Here is a 13672-nt window from a genome sequence, read left to right on the forward strand (position 1 = left end):
CTTTTTGTTTATTTTATTATGAGAAAACTAAAGGCTAAGACTTTAAGCAAGTTTTTAATAAATTACAAATTAAGTTATTCATAGAAAACTAAAGGCTAAGACTTTAAGCAAGTTTTTAATAAATTACAAATTAAGTTATTCCCATTGCTTTGCAAAGATTTATCAAGTTGATATGTTTTGTGTATGTCGTGTTTTCATCCACCATTGTGCAATCATCGATCGTCTAATCATTACATCCTTTTGCTTCTACTTAAATAAATTAGGTAAATTTTTATTTTGTTCTTGTTATTTTACATTTTGCTTCATATATTCATAAATGTGTATATTTTTTATTGAATTTTAAAATATATAAATAAAGATTACATTCTGATTTGATTTATTGGTTTGTTTATTTTTATTTCTTTAAACTATTTGATATAATATTCCAATAACAATATAGAATATTTTATAATTTATAAAGAACATATTATTATTGTTAATGAATACACAACTTCTATATGTATACATATTATCTATTTAAAAAACATATATCATGGGTTTTTTTTCTTGCATTTTTAGTTTTTGTTATATATATATATATATAGTTTATGTTAAAATTTCATTATAAGTTAAGAAAAATGATTATGTTTCAATTTGTTGAAATTCTTTTACAATTAAATATATTTTTGCATTAAAAGTTCATATGTATAAATATTAGTTATTTTTTTATATTGGTTACTTAACAAATAATTCTATATTTTTTTGTTGTAAATCTATGATATGTATATTTGAACCAATAAAATTCTAGTTAAATAGATAAGAATAATCATAAAAAAATATATTTTATCGCTAATACAAAAAACATTTTAAATTCTGATTTTTTACTAAACTATTCTTTTTAGTTTGAAATTGATAATCAAAGATATATATCAACTCTTGAAAACGGCTAATTTTTTTTTATAATGAATTATTATTGGTGTTTTTTGTTAATATTATGATGTTTTGGTGTAATGCAGTGATATGGGATAAAAAGAAATCGTGAGTAACAATTTCAAATAAGACAAAAAAATAAAAAAAGTTAACAGAAATCTCGTAAATTACGATTTTAAATAAGACAAAAAGAAATAAGAAATCGTGAGTTACGATTTTAATTTTTTAATTTAAAAAAAATGTAATTTATAAAATCGTGAGTAACGATTTCTTTTGTTTTACAAATCGTAACTAACAATTTGTATTATGTATCACACTTGTGAAATACACCCATTTCAACCCATACCAACGTAATACATCATTTCATCCATCATATAAAAAATAATTAAATGCTTGAAAACTAAGAACATATTTTAATAATTTTAAAGGAAAATAGAGAAAGACGAAAAAAATTGTGCACAATAATACTATTAATTTATGTATATCTTCTCCTTAAAATTGTCTTCAATTTATATGTAAATATGAATTATATACAAAAATAGAATTTATATTTAAATAGGTCAGTCTAATCTTATGATTTTTTTTTTATTATTATTATCTCACTGTACACTTCATTGTAAAGCGTTAAAAAGATAGAGATGAAAAAAAAAAAAAGGCGCAAATACCAATAGATTCTTTACGGTTCTTTTTTTCCTGTTTGTATTATTAGTGTATTGCTGCAAAATACATTTGAAAAAAAAAACTTAAACATGACTCAGTCACCAGCATGAGAAACGAAGATATACTTTGGATCTTGTTAAATCAAAATTGCATTATTTTCATGATTTGATTGTAACTTTTATGTACTAAAAAAATTACATAGATAATTTAATTGTATATCGTCCAAAGTACCAAAAATAATTAATTTGTAAATACATTATTTATAAAATAAGTTAAATACATAAATTTAATTAAATAATTATATAAAATTTTTTATATGATAAATACATTAAAATTAAATTTTTATTAATTTTTCTCAGAAGATAATTTAATTTGTAAAATAATAATGATGATACTCAAAAACTTTAATGTTTGTCTTTTTCTTTTCTTCACACAAATTAAAAAATCAAAAACCATTAAACAAAAGAAAAAGCTGAAAGAGGAAAAAGATAGAGATCGAAAAAAGATGGTGCAAATACCATCAATAGATTCTTGACGGTTCTTTTCTTTTTCCTTTATTTTTTTTTTATTATTAGTGTATTGCCTGCAATATACATCTTTGAAGGAAGAGTTAGATTAAACCAGTGTTCTGACAATCAAATTGGAAATTGAGAATTAATCATCGAATTGATTCTATTTAATATAAAAATTGGTCGATAATAAATTAATTAAAAATAAAAAATAAGTCAAATAACTAATAAATTAATCAAATCGATTTAATTTATTAATAATTAATTAATTTAAAATAATAAAATAATATAAAAAATATTTTTATTAAAAAATTATATATTTTATACCTAAATATATTATTTTATTATAATCTACTTAATTTTAAATAAATCTTAGTTAAATCTTTAAATTTTTAAATTTATAATACTACTCTTCGATTTTCGATTTAGGTTTTAGATGTTTGGTTTAAACATGACCCTCTAGCATTGATACCTATTTTTGATGCCATATGTTAAATAGGTGGATTTTTTTTTTTAAATAAACTAAATAAATATTTTATTTACTGATATAAATATTTTTATATTTTTTTATAAAAATATATTTTATATTTCGTTTACAGTACAAATAAAATAATATTATACGTAGTTCGTTTATACTGTAAACGAAATAAGGCTGACGTGTATAAACGTGTATATTTCATTTACAATATAAATGAAATACGTGTAATATTATTTTGTTTATACGTGAAAAATTATAACATTTACAGTATAAATGAGATACGTTACGACAAATTTTTAGCAGCTATAAAAGGATGTACAACCTTTTGTAATCTTCGCAAACGACATTTCACTGCTTCTTCCTTACCTTTTTTTTTCGCAAATTAGCCATAATGTCTAGTAGTAGTGGATATTTGGTTGCATGTGTGTATCCTAATTGCCTTATGAGAAATGGTGACAATGAGACTATTTTTGAGTGTGAGAATCCCGTTTTGTTGCATACCCAGGGAGTTACTTCGTTGTCGAAGCTGAAGAGTCTGATATTAATCCTCTGCGTTGTGAACGAAACTCCTATATATAGGCACCTCTATGTCTTACTTTGTTTATAGTGTAAATGAAATATTACATATATTTTGTTTACATTGTAAACAAACTAAACTCATTACACAATACCTGTGTAAACATCATACAGTCACCATGTTTTTAGTCTTATTTCGTTTATAGTGCAAACAAAATACGTGTTATATTATTTTATTTACACTGTAAACGAAATAAGATATAAAATGTATTTTTGTAAAAAAACTTAAAAATATTTATTTTAGTAAATAAAATATTTGTTTAATTTAATTAAAAAAATCCTAAATAGGTCCAAGTAAAAAAGAAAAAGGTTTTGCTAAGATTTAAAAAGATAAAAATCATCTACACCTGTAGAAATGTATTGAAAATATATAGTGGATAACAAATGGTATGTTAGGGGAACAAATTCTGTAACAGTACAAGGATTGCACAATTGCAAACTATTTTATTGTAGAAATTGTCTAACCTTGTCTAACCTAATTACTATATATATATAATCTCATAATGATAGATGGTAGTAACTTGGGTTGTCTTTTTATATTCCTTTTCTTTCATGTGTAGGGTGGAGAGTTCTCTAATTCACTGGAGTATGAACTCCTTTGATTGATTTCTTCACTTTTATAGGATCTTGTATTGTATCTCTTGGGAAGGAATTTATTTGTTCCTCTTCCTGGGGCTTGATAATCAACTCCACATATTTCTTTATATTTTTTACACTCATCCACATATCATGTATCCATTCTTTCATGAGAAGTTCAAGAGTTGATGGTTCTTGATACGAGTAAGGAGATGGTGGCTCTTGATATGAATAAAAAGAGAATGATGGTTCTTGGTATGTATATGGAGATGGTGGTTCTTGATGTGAATAAAAAGAGGAGGATGATTCTTGGTATGCATTACAGACTGCCAAGTCCAGCCCAAGTAGTCGCCGGGTCGGGGTATCGCCCCACCCAGGCCCAAACCTCCAGCAAAGGGGTCCAACGGGTCGGTCCCTAACACCCGACCCAGGACCCGACCGACCTACCACCCAAAGCGTGCTATCGCTCGGGTCAGTATCCTCGAGGCGGTGCCCGGCATCCCGACCCGAAGTCCGGGACAACCTGCCCACGTGGAGTACGACAGCTCACAGCTCCTCTACCAATGGGCTAGACAATTACTAGACCCACCCAGCATAGTATATAAGGGGAGAGGACAGCTCTCCCCCCAAGGTACGTCACATCTTTACCTAATTCGGCCATCCTCTGGTACGAACTCTGACTTGATCGTCGGAGTATCCTTGCAGGTGGCCACCCCCCGCATTCCGTCCAACCTCCGACATCGCCAGCACACTTCAACCTTCGCTCCATGTCCGCTTGGGGTCTCTCCCCCTCTCCTACTCATCACCATCCGACTACCCGAGAACATCAGGTAACGAACATTAGCGCCGTCTGTGGGGACCCGGCGTAGACATGGAGCGACCCATCACTTCAGAGGAGCTCCGCGAGGGAGGCGGGGCCCGTTTGAGCAGGGCCAGTTCGACAGCCCGCGTTGCCGAACAACCGAGATCCCCCGTTCAACCCCACTAACAAATGTACACTAAGACCCTCGAAAGGTGCCCTTTCGGGGGACGGGAGCCGACAACGCCAAGATCATGCAAGAGCTCAGGTATAGAGTGAAAAACCTTGAGCAGGAGCTGGCGGCAAGGGACCGATCCCACGAAGACATCAGCCACTTGCACGGCGACGTCAGCCGGTCCCACGCCCACACCTGATCCCCCTCCCGAGCACACGACAGCCAAGGAAGAAGCCTAACAAGGCGCGAAGAGGTGCACACACAAGCAACTTCCCGACCCACCCAAGGCGAGTCGGAAAGCCGCTGGGAATCCCCGAAAAGGAAACCCGGGAGACAACAAGATCCTATTATCATGGGAGCCACCCTCTTTCACCCCTTAATCCTCAAGGCCTGGCTCCCGAGAAACTTCGACAAGCCGATGGACATGAGGTACGATGGGACCAAGGACCCCCAGGAGCATATCACAGCTTTTAAAGCAAGGATGAACTTGGAAGGGGTAGGCGACGCGGTCAGATGCCGGGCATTCCCCGTAACACTGGCCGGTCCAGCAATTCGATGGTTCAACACCCTCCCACAAGAGTCCATCACAACTTTCACAGACATATCTCGAAGCTTCCTAGATCGGTTCACGATGCGCATAGCCAAGGCAAAACACCCAATCAACTTACTGGGGGTTACCCAAAAACCCAGCGAGCCGACTAGGAAATTCCTAGATAGGTTCAACAACGAGTGTTTGGAGATCGACGGCCTCACGGACTCAATCGCTAGTCTATGCCTAACAAATGGCCTGCTGAACGACGACTTTAGGAAGCACCTCACAACCAAGCCTGTATGGACTATGCAGGAAATTCAAAGCGTGGCCAAGGAATACATCAACGATGAAGAGGTCAGTCAGGTTGTAGTAGCCAATAAACGACAGCTCCCTAGCTCGTCAGCTTGGCAGGCCCCTCAAGTCGACAGGTACAAAGAAGCTCCCAGGGACGGCACCCTAAACAAGCACCTAAGCACCCACGGGTAGGAAGGTTCACGAACTATACGCCACTTGCGGCGCCCATAGTAGAAGTCTACCAACAAATTGCAGACAAGGGAATCCTGTCCAGACCTAGGCCGTTGAAGGAGAGGACGGGAGGCAACAAGAGCCTTTACTGCGATTATCACAAGGGGTTTGGCCACAAAACCCAAGACTGCTTCGACCTTAAGGATGCCCTGGAACAGGCCATCAGAGAAGGAAAGCTGAGTGAATTCTCCCGGCTCATCAAAGAACCGAGGAGGCGGGAAAGGGAACGCTTCGAGGAAGATCGGAGCCAGACTGTCAAACCAAGGCAAGAACCCACAGTGGATGCCAATGACCCCCCAACTTTTGTGGTCAACATCGTGGTCAGGAGCGACAGCCCCCCTAAATCCAAGTCGGCAGCCAAAAGGGACACCCGAGTACTCTCTATCTCGACAGATGGCCCCAGCAAAAGGCATCCCACAATATCATTTGGCCCAAAAGATAAGTGGTTCAATGACCTCCCCGAAAACCCCCCATGGTAGACTTCGTAGTCTTTAGAGACTCCACTGCCTATAATATCATCCTAGGAAGAAAAACTTTCAATGAATTCTCAGCTGTGATATGCACCAAGTTCCTAACAATGAAGTTCATAACGAACAAGGGAACAATTGGTTCCATAAGGGGAGACCTAGAAACGGCAGTCGCCTGCGACATCGCTAGTCTCTCCTTGAGGAAAGAATCTAAGAAGGCAGCCAACGTGTTCTTGGCAGATCTGGACGTCAGGATGGAGGAAAAGCCAAGACCAGAACCAGAAGGGGACATGGAAAAGTTCCAGATAGGAAAAACGGCAGACCAGTTTACCTTCGTAAATAGAAACCTGTCCCATGAACTTAAGGGCCCTCTTATAGAGATCGTGAGGGCAAATGGCGACCTCTTTGCATGGACCCCATCAGACATGCCGAGATTGGATCCCGAGGTCATGTCCTACCGACTAGCCATAAAACTTGATGCCAAACCGGTAGCCCAGCGGCGAAGGAAGATGTCGCAAGAAAGGGCTGAAGAAGTCACCAAACAAACAGCAGGATTACTAGAAGCAGGGTTCATCAAGGAACTCGAGTACTCGACATGGCTATCCAACGGCATCCTAGTAAAAAAAGCCAGCGGAAATGGAGAATGTGTGTCGATTACTCTGACCTAAACAAAGCGTGCCCAAAAGACTCCTTTCCCCTCCCCAACATTGACACCTTGGTCGACTCGGCGGCAGGATATCATTTCCTCAGCTTCATGGATGCCTATTCTGGCTATAACTAGATCCCGATGCACCGACCTGACGAGGACAAAATGGCATTCATAACACCAGGAGGCACCTTTTGCTACAAAGTAATGCCCTTTGGACTGAAGAATGCAGGGGCTACCTACCGAAGACTAAGGAGCCGAGTCTTCCATGACCTCATCGGCAAGTCGGTAGAGGTTTACGTCGACGACATCCTGGTAAAAACAACAGAGCCGAACAAGCTAATAGACGACCTCCAGGCTGTCTTCAAGGCACTAAGGAAATTCAACATGAGACTCAATCTGCTTAAATGCGCATTGACGAGAGGATTTTCACCAGTAAAGAGATTCATAGAAACAGTTGCGTTGTAGATATAGTCTTTAAACTGACAAAAATCCCTTCGTACAAACGTTTTGGGTGTCACAAGTAACAAACTCCTTTAGAAATTGTTAACCGAGTATTCAAACCTCGGGTCGTCTTCTCAAGGAACTGCGAGGAAGTATGTTCTTACTATTGGCTATAAAGATTGTAATCGGGGTTTAGAAGATGAGAATCAAGTAATTTAAATGACAAGTAAAGTAAATGGCAATTAAAATAAATAAATAAATACTATAAAGCAGACTTTTGACAAGGTAAGAGAAGTTGGAGGTCCAACGTAGTTATCTCTCTCAACTATAATGAAAGTTGAATCTAAACTCCACTTGATCAACCTGTACCAGGGCAAGGAAAAGTCAAGGGACTAATTAAATTGACCTTTGAATCCTATTTATTTCCTAAGAAAAGGTTGGGATTACTCAAGTTCAGCTCAATTAGCAAGATAACGATTATCAATTATGTTGAGTTTAATAACTGTTGAGTTACTAAATTCTTAACCAAAACCAAAAGGGGAAAAAGTAAAATTGCTGGAATAATAAAAATAATCCTTAGATGGGAAGCAATGGTAACTTAAATCGAAGAGAACAATCATGAACTGAAAATACCTCAATTATCATTAATTCAAATAACAGTCTGTAACATGGAAGAATTCTTAAATCAAATTATAATAATCAATTCAAATGTTGGAATAAATAAATAGAAGTAAAACTAAAATAAAAGAACATTAAACCTGGGATCCAGAGTTACTCTTAAAACAAGAAGAAATCCTAAATCCTAAAAGAGAGAGAGAAGATCTCTCTCACAACTAAATCTAAATCATTGAAAGGTAAAATACGCGAGCTCTCTTTGAATGGGTGCATTTCCACACTTTATAACCTCTGGTCTATGTTGTCTGTACTTGGATCTGGGCCAAAAAGGGCTTCAGAATTCGCTGGGGGCGTATTCTGTAAATTCTGATACGTGGCCTCTGTCACGCGTCCGCGTGGGTCACGCGGTCGCGTAATTTGGAGCTTTTTCTTGCCACGCGGTCGCGTCAGTCATGCGACCGCGTCATATGCGTTCTGCTTAAGGCGCGCGGTCGCGTCAGTCATGCGGCCGCGTCGCTGCTGATTCGTGCTTGGCACGCGATCGCGTTGTCCATGCGATCGCGTGGATACCAGTTTCCTTAAAGCTCCGTTTTGCTTTCTCCTTCCATTTTATTATGTTTTCTTTTCCATCCTTTAAGTCATTCTGCCTTAGAAAATCTGAAACTACTCAACACACTAATAACGGCATTGAATGGAAATAAAGGTAATTAAATTAATTAATTTTAAAGCTTAGGAAACATGTTTTTCACAATATGACATAATAAGGAAGGGAAAGTAAAACCATGCAATTAATGTGAATAAGCAGGTGAAGGATTGTATAAATCACTCAAATTAAGCACAAAAGAACTCATGAAATATGGGTTTATCAACCTCCCTACACTTAAACACTAGCATGTCCTCATGCTAAATCCAAGGTAAATAATTAAGGTTAAAGTGATGGAATGTCATGCAATGCAACCTAATTTAAATGCAACTACCTAAATGAATGATGCATCATGCAACTCTAATTTATTCACTCATATATAAAGCTTACATGTAGTAAAGTTAATTCACATTCTCAAGGAGTCATGTATATATATATAGCCAACCCTTAAATAATAAAGTATTTTAGCAAATGAGATGGGAAAGAAAATATTGTACAAACTTGCAAAACAATTAGTAAATTAAGTACAGATATATGTTGATGAGTTATTGAACCCTCACTGGATTTTGTGTTTACTCTCTAGTCACTCAGTGTTTATTGGGTTTATTCACTCCATTTTTCTTTTTATTCTTTATTTCTATGGCTTTGTTTTTCATCTAACCAATCAACAATTATAGAATATAGTCATACCAAAAAGTCATGAGGTCTTTATTGAGGTTGTAATGGGGTCAAGGTAAGGGTAAGGATTTTATGTATAGGGTCAAGTGAGCTAATAAGTGAATCCTTAATTAGACTAAGATCTCACCTAACATACATATTTAGTAAAACAAAAATTTCTTTACCCATTTTCCCATATTATCCCACTTATTGTTACATGCTCATGTTTCACTCTTTATTTTTATCCCATGTGCATTGTTTTTATTTTGCATTGGGAAATTTGTTTGTATCCCCTTTTATTCAAATGCTGAAAAAAATAACTTTCTCTTTTTTTTCTTTTTTTTAATGCACATGGTAATTGAATCACTTAGATTTTCTCATGAGCATGCTTCCCAAATTTTATTTTATTCCTTTTAACTTTTCTACCTTTTTTTTCTATCATCCATGTTCCCAAAAGGTTTTCCACTTTTAACTCTATTCATGATTTTCTATCTTAAGCTAACCAAGGATTCACTTGGGATTTTCTTTTGTTTTTCTGCTTAAGGCTAGTAATTTGGCTAAAGAGAATAAAGGGGTTTTAAAAGGCTCAAGGGGGCTAACAAGGGTGATGTAAAAGGTAGGCTAATTTAGGGTGAGTGAGCTAAAATCAAATGATGGCCTCAATCATTCTCTTGGTATGTATCTATTCTATATTCTATAATTGGACATATAGATTAAAGCAAAGGAAAGAACATCAGAATAAAAAGAAATGTAACACACAGAAATGAAATTATGGTTTGAATGCAACCATACAATTTAAGCTCAAGACTCACAGGCTGTGTGTTCTCTAACTCAAGCATCATATATCATTTATATATTGTATGCAGGTTTAGTTAAAAATTCCCATTATTCTCATAAAAAAATTATTTAGGGTAGCTTTTAAAGTTTTAATGTTCCTCCTTGATGAAATGTTGTCAGCTTAACTACATCATGTAATGCTATATACAAGTTTTGTGGATTTAAATCTGATATGTTCAATTTCCTAGCTTACTTCCTTTTTATATTTTTCAATTTAAACTATACTATCTTATGCTAAAAAAGGTAAACTATACTAATTAATCCACTAATAAATCAGAATTGCAAACTAAACTAAATAGCTAAAATAAACTAAATGGCTAAAGTATGAACTAAAGATGCAAAATGCAGAAAATAGAGTAAAAATACATAAAAGCAATGTATAAGTACTCAGAAAATAACAGTAAAAGGAAAAATACAGAAAAATATCTAAAATAAAAGAAAAAGTATGTAGTGGTTCACCAAAATAAACGCCAGAGATGGCGACCTCCCCACACTTAAAAGGAAGCATCGTCCTCGATGCTCAATCAAGCCGGGTGTGAAGGAGTGTCATCACTGGGAGGGATGGTAGCGGGGGTCTCAGTGGTGGTGGTGGGCTGAGGGTCTGGCTGCTGTGGAGGAGGTGCTGACTGAATCGGGATCTCAAGATCTGCAGCCTCAATCTGATGTGGGACCGCTGCCTGTGGTGCGGCTGGTGCTGCCTCCTGGGGATGGGTCTCTGCCTCGGGCGCATCCGCCTCCTCCTCAAATGCCTCGGATGGTGTGTCGGGCTCGGAGGGGATGTCGCCGGATCGTATCATCAGCTTTAGGTGCTCATAGCGCCGCTTGTTGCGACGCTCCATCTGGTCAAGTCGTCGGAACAAGCGGTGCACCAGATGATAGACGGGCTCTGTGGCAGGTGGAGGTGCAGTGGTGGTAGCAGGGGTAGGTGGTGCAGCAGTAGAGGAAGAGGGTCCAGCAGACTGTGGGGCCGACTCATCAGTAGCAGTGAATGGTGCTGGTCTGTGGCCCAGGGCTAAGAAGTTCCGGCTGTGCGGAATGATCTTCCTGCAATCCGCCGCTGGTGGTCTCTCATCGGCATCCTCCCATGGCACGTCAGCTCAACGGCCAAGCTGTGTAACTAGATATGGAAAGGGGAGGGTGCCTCGGACGTGGACCCTGGCCATATAATGCCGAATGAAATGTGGCAGATAAAGGTCCTTACCCTCCAGGACACACCAAAGGAGGGTGATCATAGCAGTCGGGATCTCCATCTCGTGAGTACTCGGCATCACATAATTACTCAAGATCTGATGCCATAACCGAGCCTCATCATTTAAGTACGCTCTCTTGATCCCTCTAGGCATCGTAGTGTCCTGACCCATCTCCCAAGGAACTGTTGGGTCGAGAGCTATCCGTGCCTTTACAGCATCCCAATCAAACTTCATCTGGCGCATGTCCTCCTCAGCCTTTGAATAACCATCAGGCTAATCGGATTTGGCTGGGAGCCGGAGAATGTCCTCTAAGGCCTCCTCAGTGACCAGAATTTGTTTTCCTCTCAGATTCACTGCATCTAGGGTAGTGAGATAGTAGTTGCAGTAGAATTCCCGGACCCAAGATGCGTTGACCTCTGTTAGTGTTCTCTCCAGAAAGAACCAGCCCCTTTGCTTAATTTGCTCAGTGGTGTATTGCTGGAGGGCTTCTGGAATCTTCAGAGTTCATTCCAGGTATAGATTTTTGGAGTTTGCAAAAGCCGGGTACTTCAACTCACAGTACCGGTTTGCAAATTTTATAGGATCAGTCGCAGGGAGCAGCTGGTCAGTTTTTTCCTGCTGTGTGAAGTTCTTCTCCCACCATGAAGAATCATGCATTAAAGAAATGATGGACTGGGAGGAATCTCCTCTCTTGCGCTTGCCAGTAGCCTTGCCTTTTCCTTTCCTCTGTGAGGCAGACATCCTGAAAAACAGAAAATCAGGATATGGATAAAAATAGGAAAGTAATTAGGCAATAAAGGAAACTCAAAGCAGCAAGGGAGAAATAAAATAAGGAAAATGAGTAAATGAAATGTGATTGAATTCATGTTAAGTGGAAAAATAAACAATATGCCATGGTTAGAAAGTTAGAGGAAAGTGAAAATAATTAGAAAAGAGATTAAAAGGGTTAAAATGGTTAGAATTTGAAAAAAAAATTAGTAAATAAAATTAGTGAGTTAGTAAAGTGCGGGTTAAAGTAAGTGGCATAGAAAAATTCCATATAACAAGGATTCACAGGTAAGAATAGAAGTACTCATAATCGAACAAGGAAAACAGGGTGATGCTGATTCGAATAGAAATAAAGAAAGCAAAAATTGGAATAAGTGAATCACAAATGCAGTTTATGAACCAGGAAATCAAAGAGGAGAAGGATGTCTGCCATAGCATTCATGAAATGGTTTGGGTAAAGCAGAGTAAAACAGAGTTCAGAAATGCCAAACCAAAACATGAATGAAAACAATTTTTTTTAAAAAATTTGGGCAGCATTCCGGCTAAAATTGGATTATCCCAGAAAATAAACAGAAATCATAGCAGTTCATATGAATTTAAAAACTAGCTGCAGTTACCAGCAATGAATAGAAACAGGAAAATTTAGAGTAACAAGCAGCAAGTGCAAGAAATCATAGCATATGAACGAGGTCACAGGAACGGCAAAATTGTAGTTATGATAAAACAAAAACAGGAATAGTGCAAGTAAACAGACCTAGATCCACTAACCAGAGCCTAAGATACCTAACAACCTAAAAATCCACTACAGCATGCATATCTATCTATCCTAATGATCAACAGAAATGGAAAAAATTACAGAAAAATGACGAACGGATAAAAGGGGGTTGCGTTTTGCGGAACCTGGTAGGCGGGAGGGAGAGGGGGGGCGTGGCTGGGTGGCCGGCGATGGGGGGCGGTGGTCGCGGAGGCAGTGGTGGAGAGGGGAGGAAAGAGGAAGAAGGAAGAAGAAGGGAGGGGAGGGGGTTGTGGCGGCGGCGTCCGGGGTGGCGGCGGCGTCTGAGTGGCCGGCGGTGGCGGCTGGGTGGTGCTGGGTGGTGGTTAAAGGGAGAGGGAGCAGAGAGGGAGAAGAGGGTTGGGGGTGGGGGGGCTCGCGACTGATAGGGTTCGCGGGCTGGGGGGGTTATATTTTCAAATCCACGCGGCCGCATGGGGCACGCGGTCGCGTGGTTAGGACGAAAATGGGAGTGACGCGATCGCATGGGGTGCGCGATCGCATGAGAGGGGGGAAAAGAAGGGTGACGCGATCGCGTGGGTCGCGCGATCGCGTCGCTGGAATTTGTGTTAAACGCACGACTCCAGCGCCGTTTTAGCGCAACTCTCTGTCTCCTTTTGGGGTGATGTGCAATCCATGCGACGCGATCGCGTCGCTCACGCGGTCGCGTGGGATTGGTATTGTGCAAGTGACGCGATCGCATGGGGCATGCGATCGCGTGGGCCAATTTGTGCGAAACGCACAGGGGCCGCACGATTCCAGTCTAACTTTCTGTTCGTTGGATCCTTACGCCGATATATATATCACGCGGCCGCGTGGGTCACGCGGTCGCACGGGTGGTGTTTTCCGCGATATGGCGCGATCGCATGGGGCATGCGGTCGCGTCGTACATCC

General features: G+C 38.7%; 1 protein-coding gene across 1 annotated transcript; it reads left to right on the forward strand.

Annotated features, from left to right (window-relative positions):
- Nucleotides 1-5034: 5034 nt before the first annotated feature.
- LOC112778326 (uncharacterized) lies at nt 5035-6218 on the forward strand. Its single transcript, XM_025822656.1, has 2 exons — nt 5035-5642; nt 5783-6218. The coding sequence occupies exons 1-2, from the start codon at nt 5035-5037 to the stop codon at nt 6216-6218; spliced, it is 1044 nt and encodes a 347-aa protein (XP_025678441.1).
- The last annotated feature ends 7454 nt before the right edge of the window (nt 6219-13672 follow it).

The sequence above is a fragment of the Arachis hypogaea genome, chromosome 19 (genome assembly GCF_003086295.3).
Source record: "Arachis hypogaea cultivar Tifrunner chromosome 19, arahy.Tifrunner.gnm2.J5K5, whole genome shotgun sequence".
NCBI lineage: Eukaryota > Viridiplantae > Streptophyta > Magnoliopsida > Fabales > Fabaceae > Arachis > Arachis hypogaea.

Bases quoted from the DNA above. Each gene is read 5' to 3' on its own strand.
- LOC112778326 (XM_025822656.1), top strand. From the start codon at position 5,035: ATGGGAGCCACCCTCTTTCACCCCTTAATCCTCAAGGCCTGGCTCCCG. The intron at 5,643-5,782 runs GTACAAAGAAGC...AATCCTGTCCAG, and splicing joins CAGGCCCCTCAAGTCGACAG to ACCTAGGCCGTTGAAGGAGA.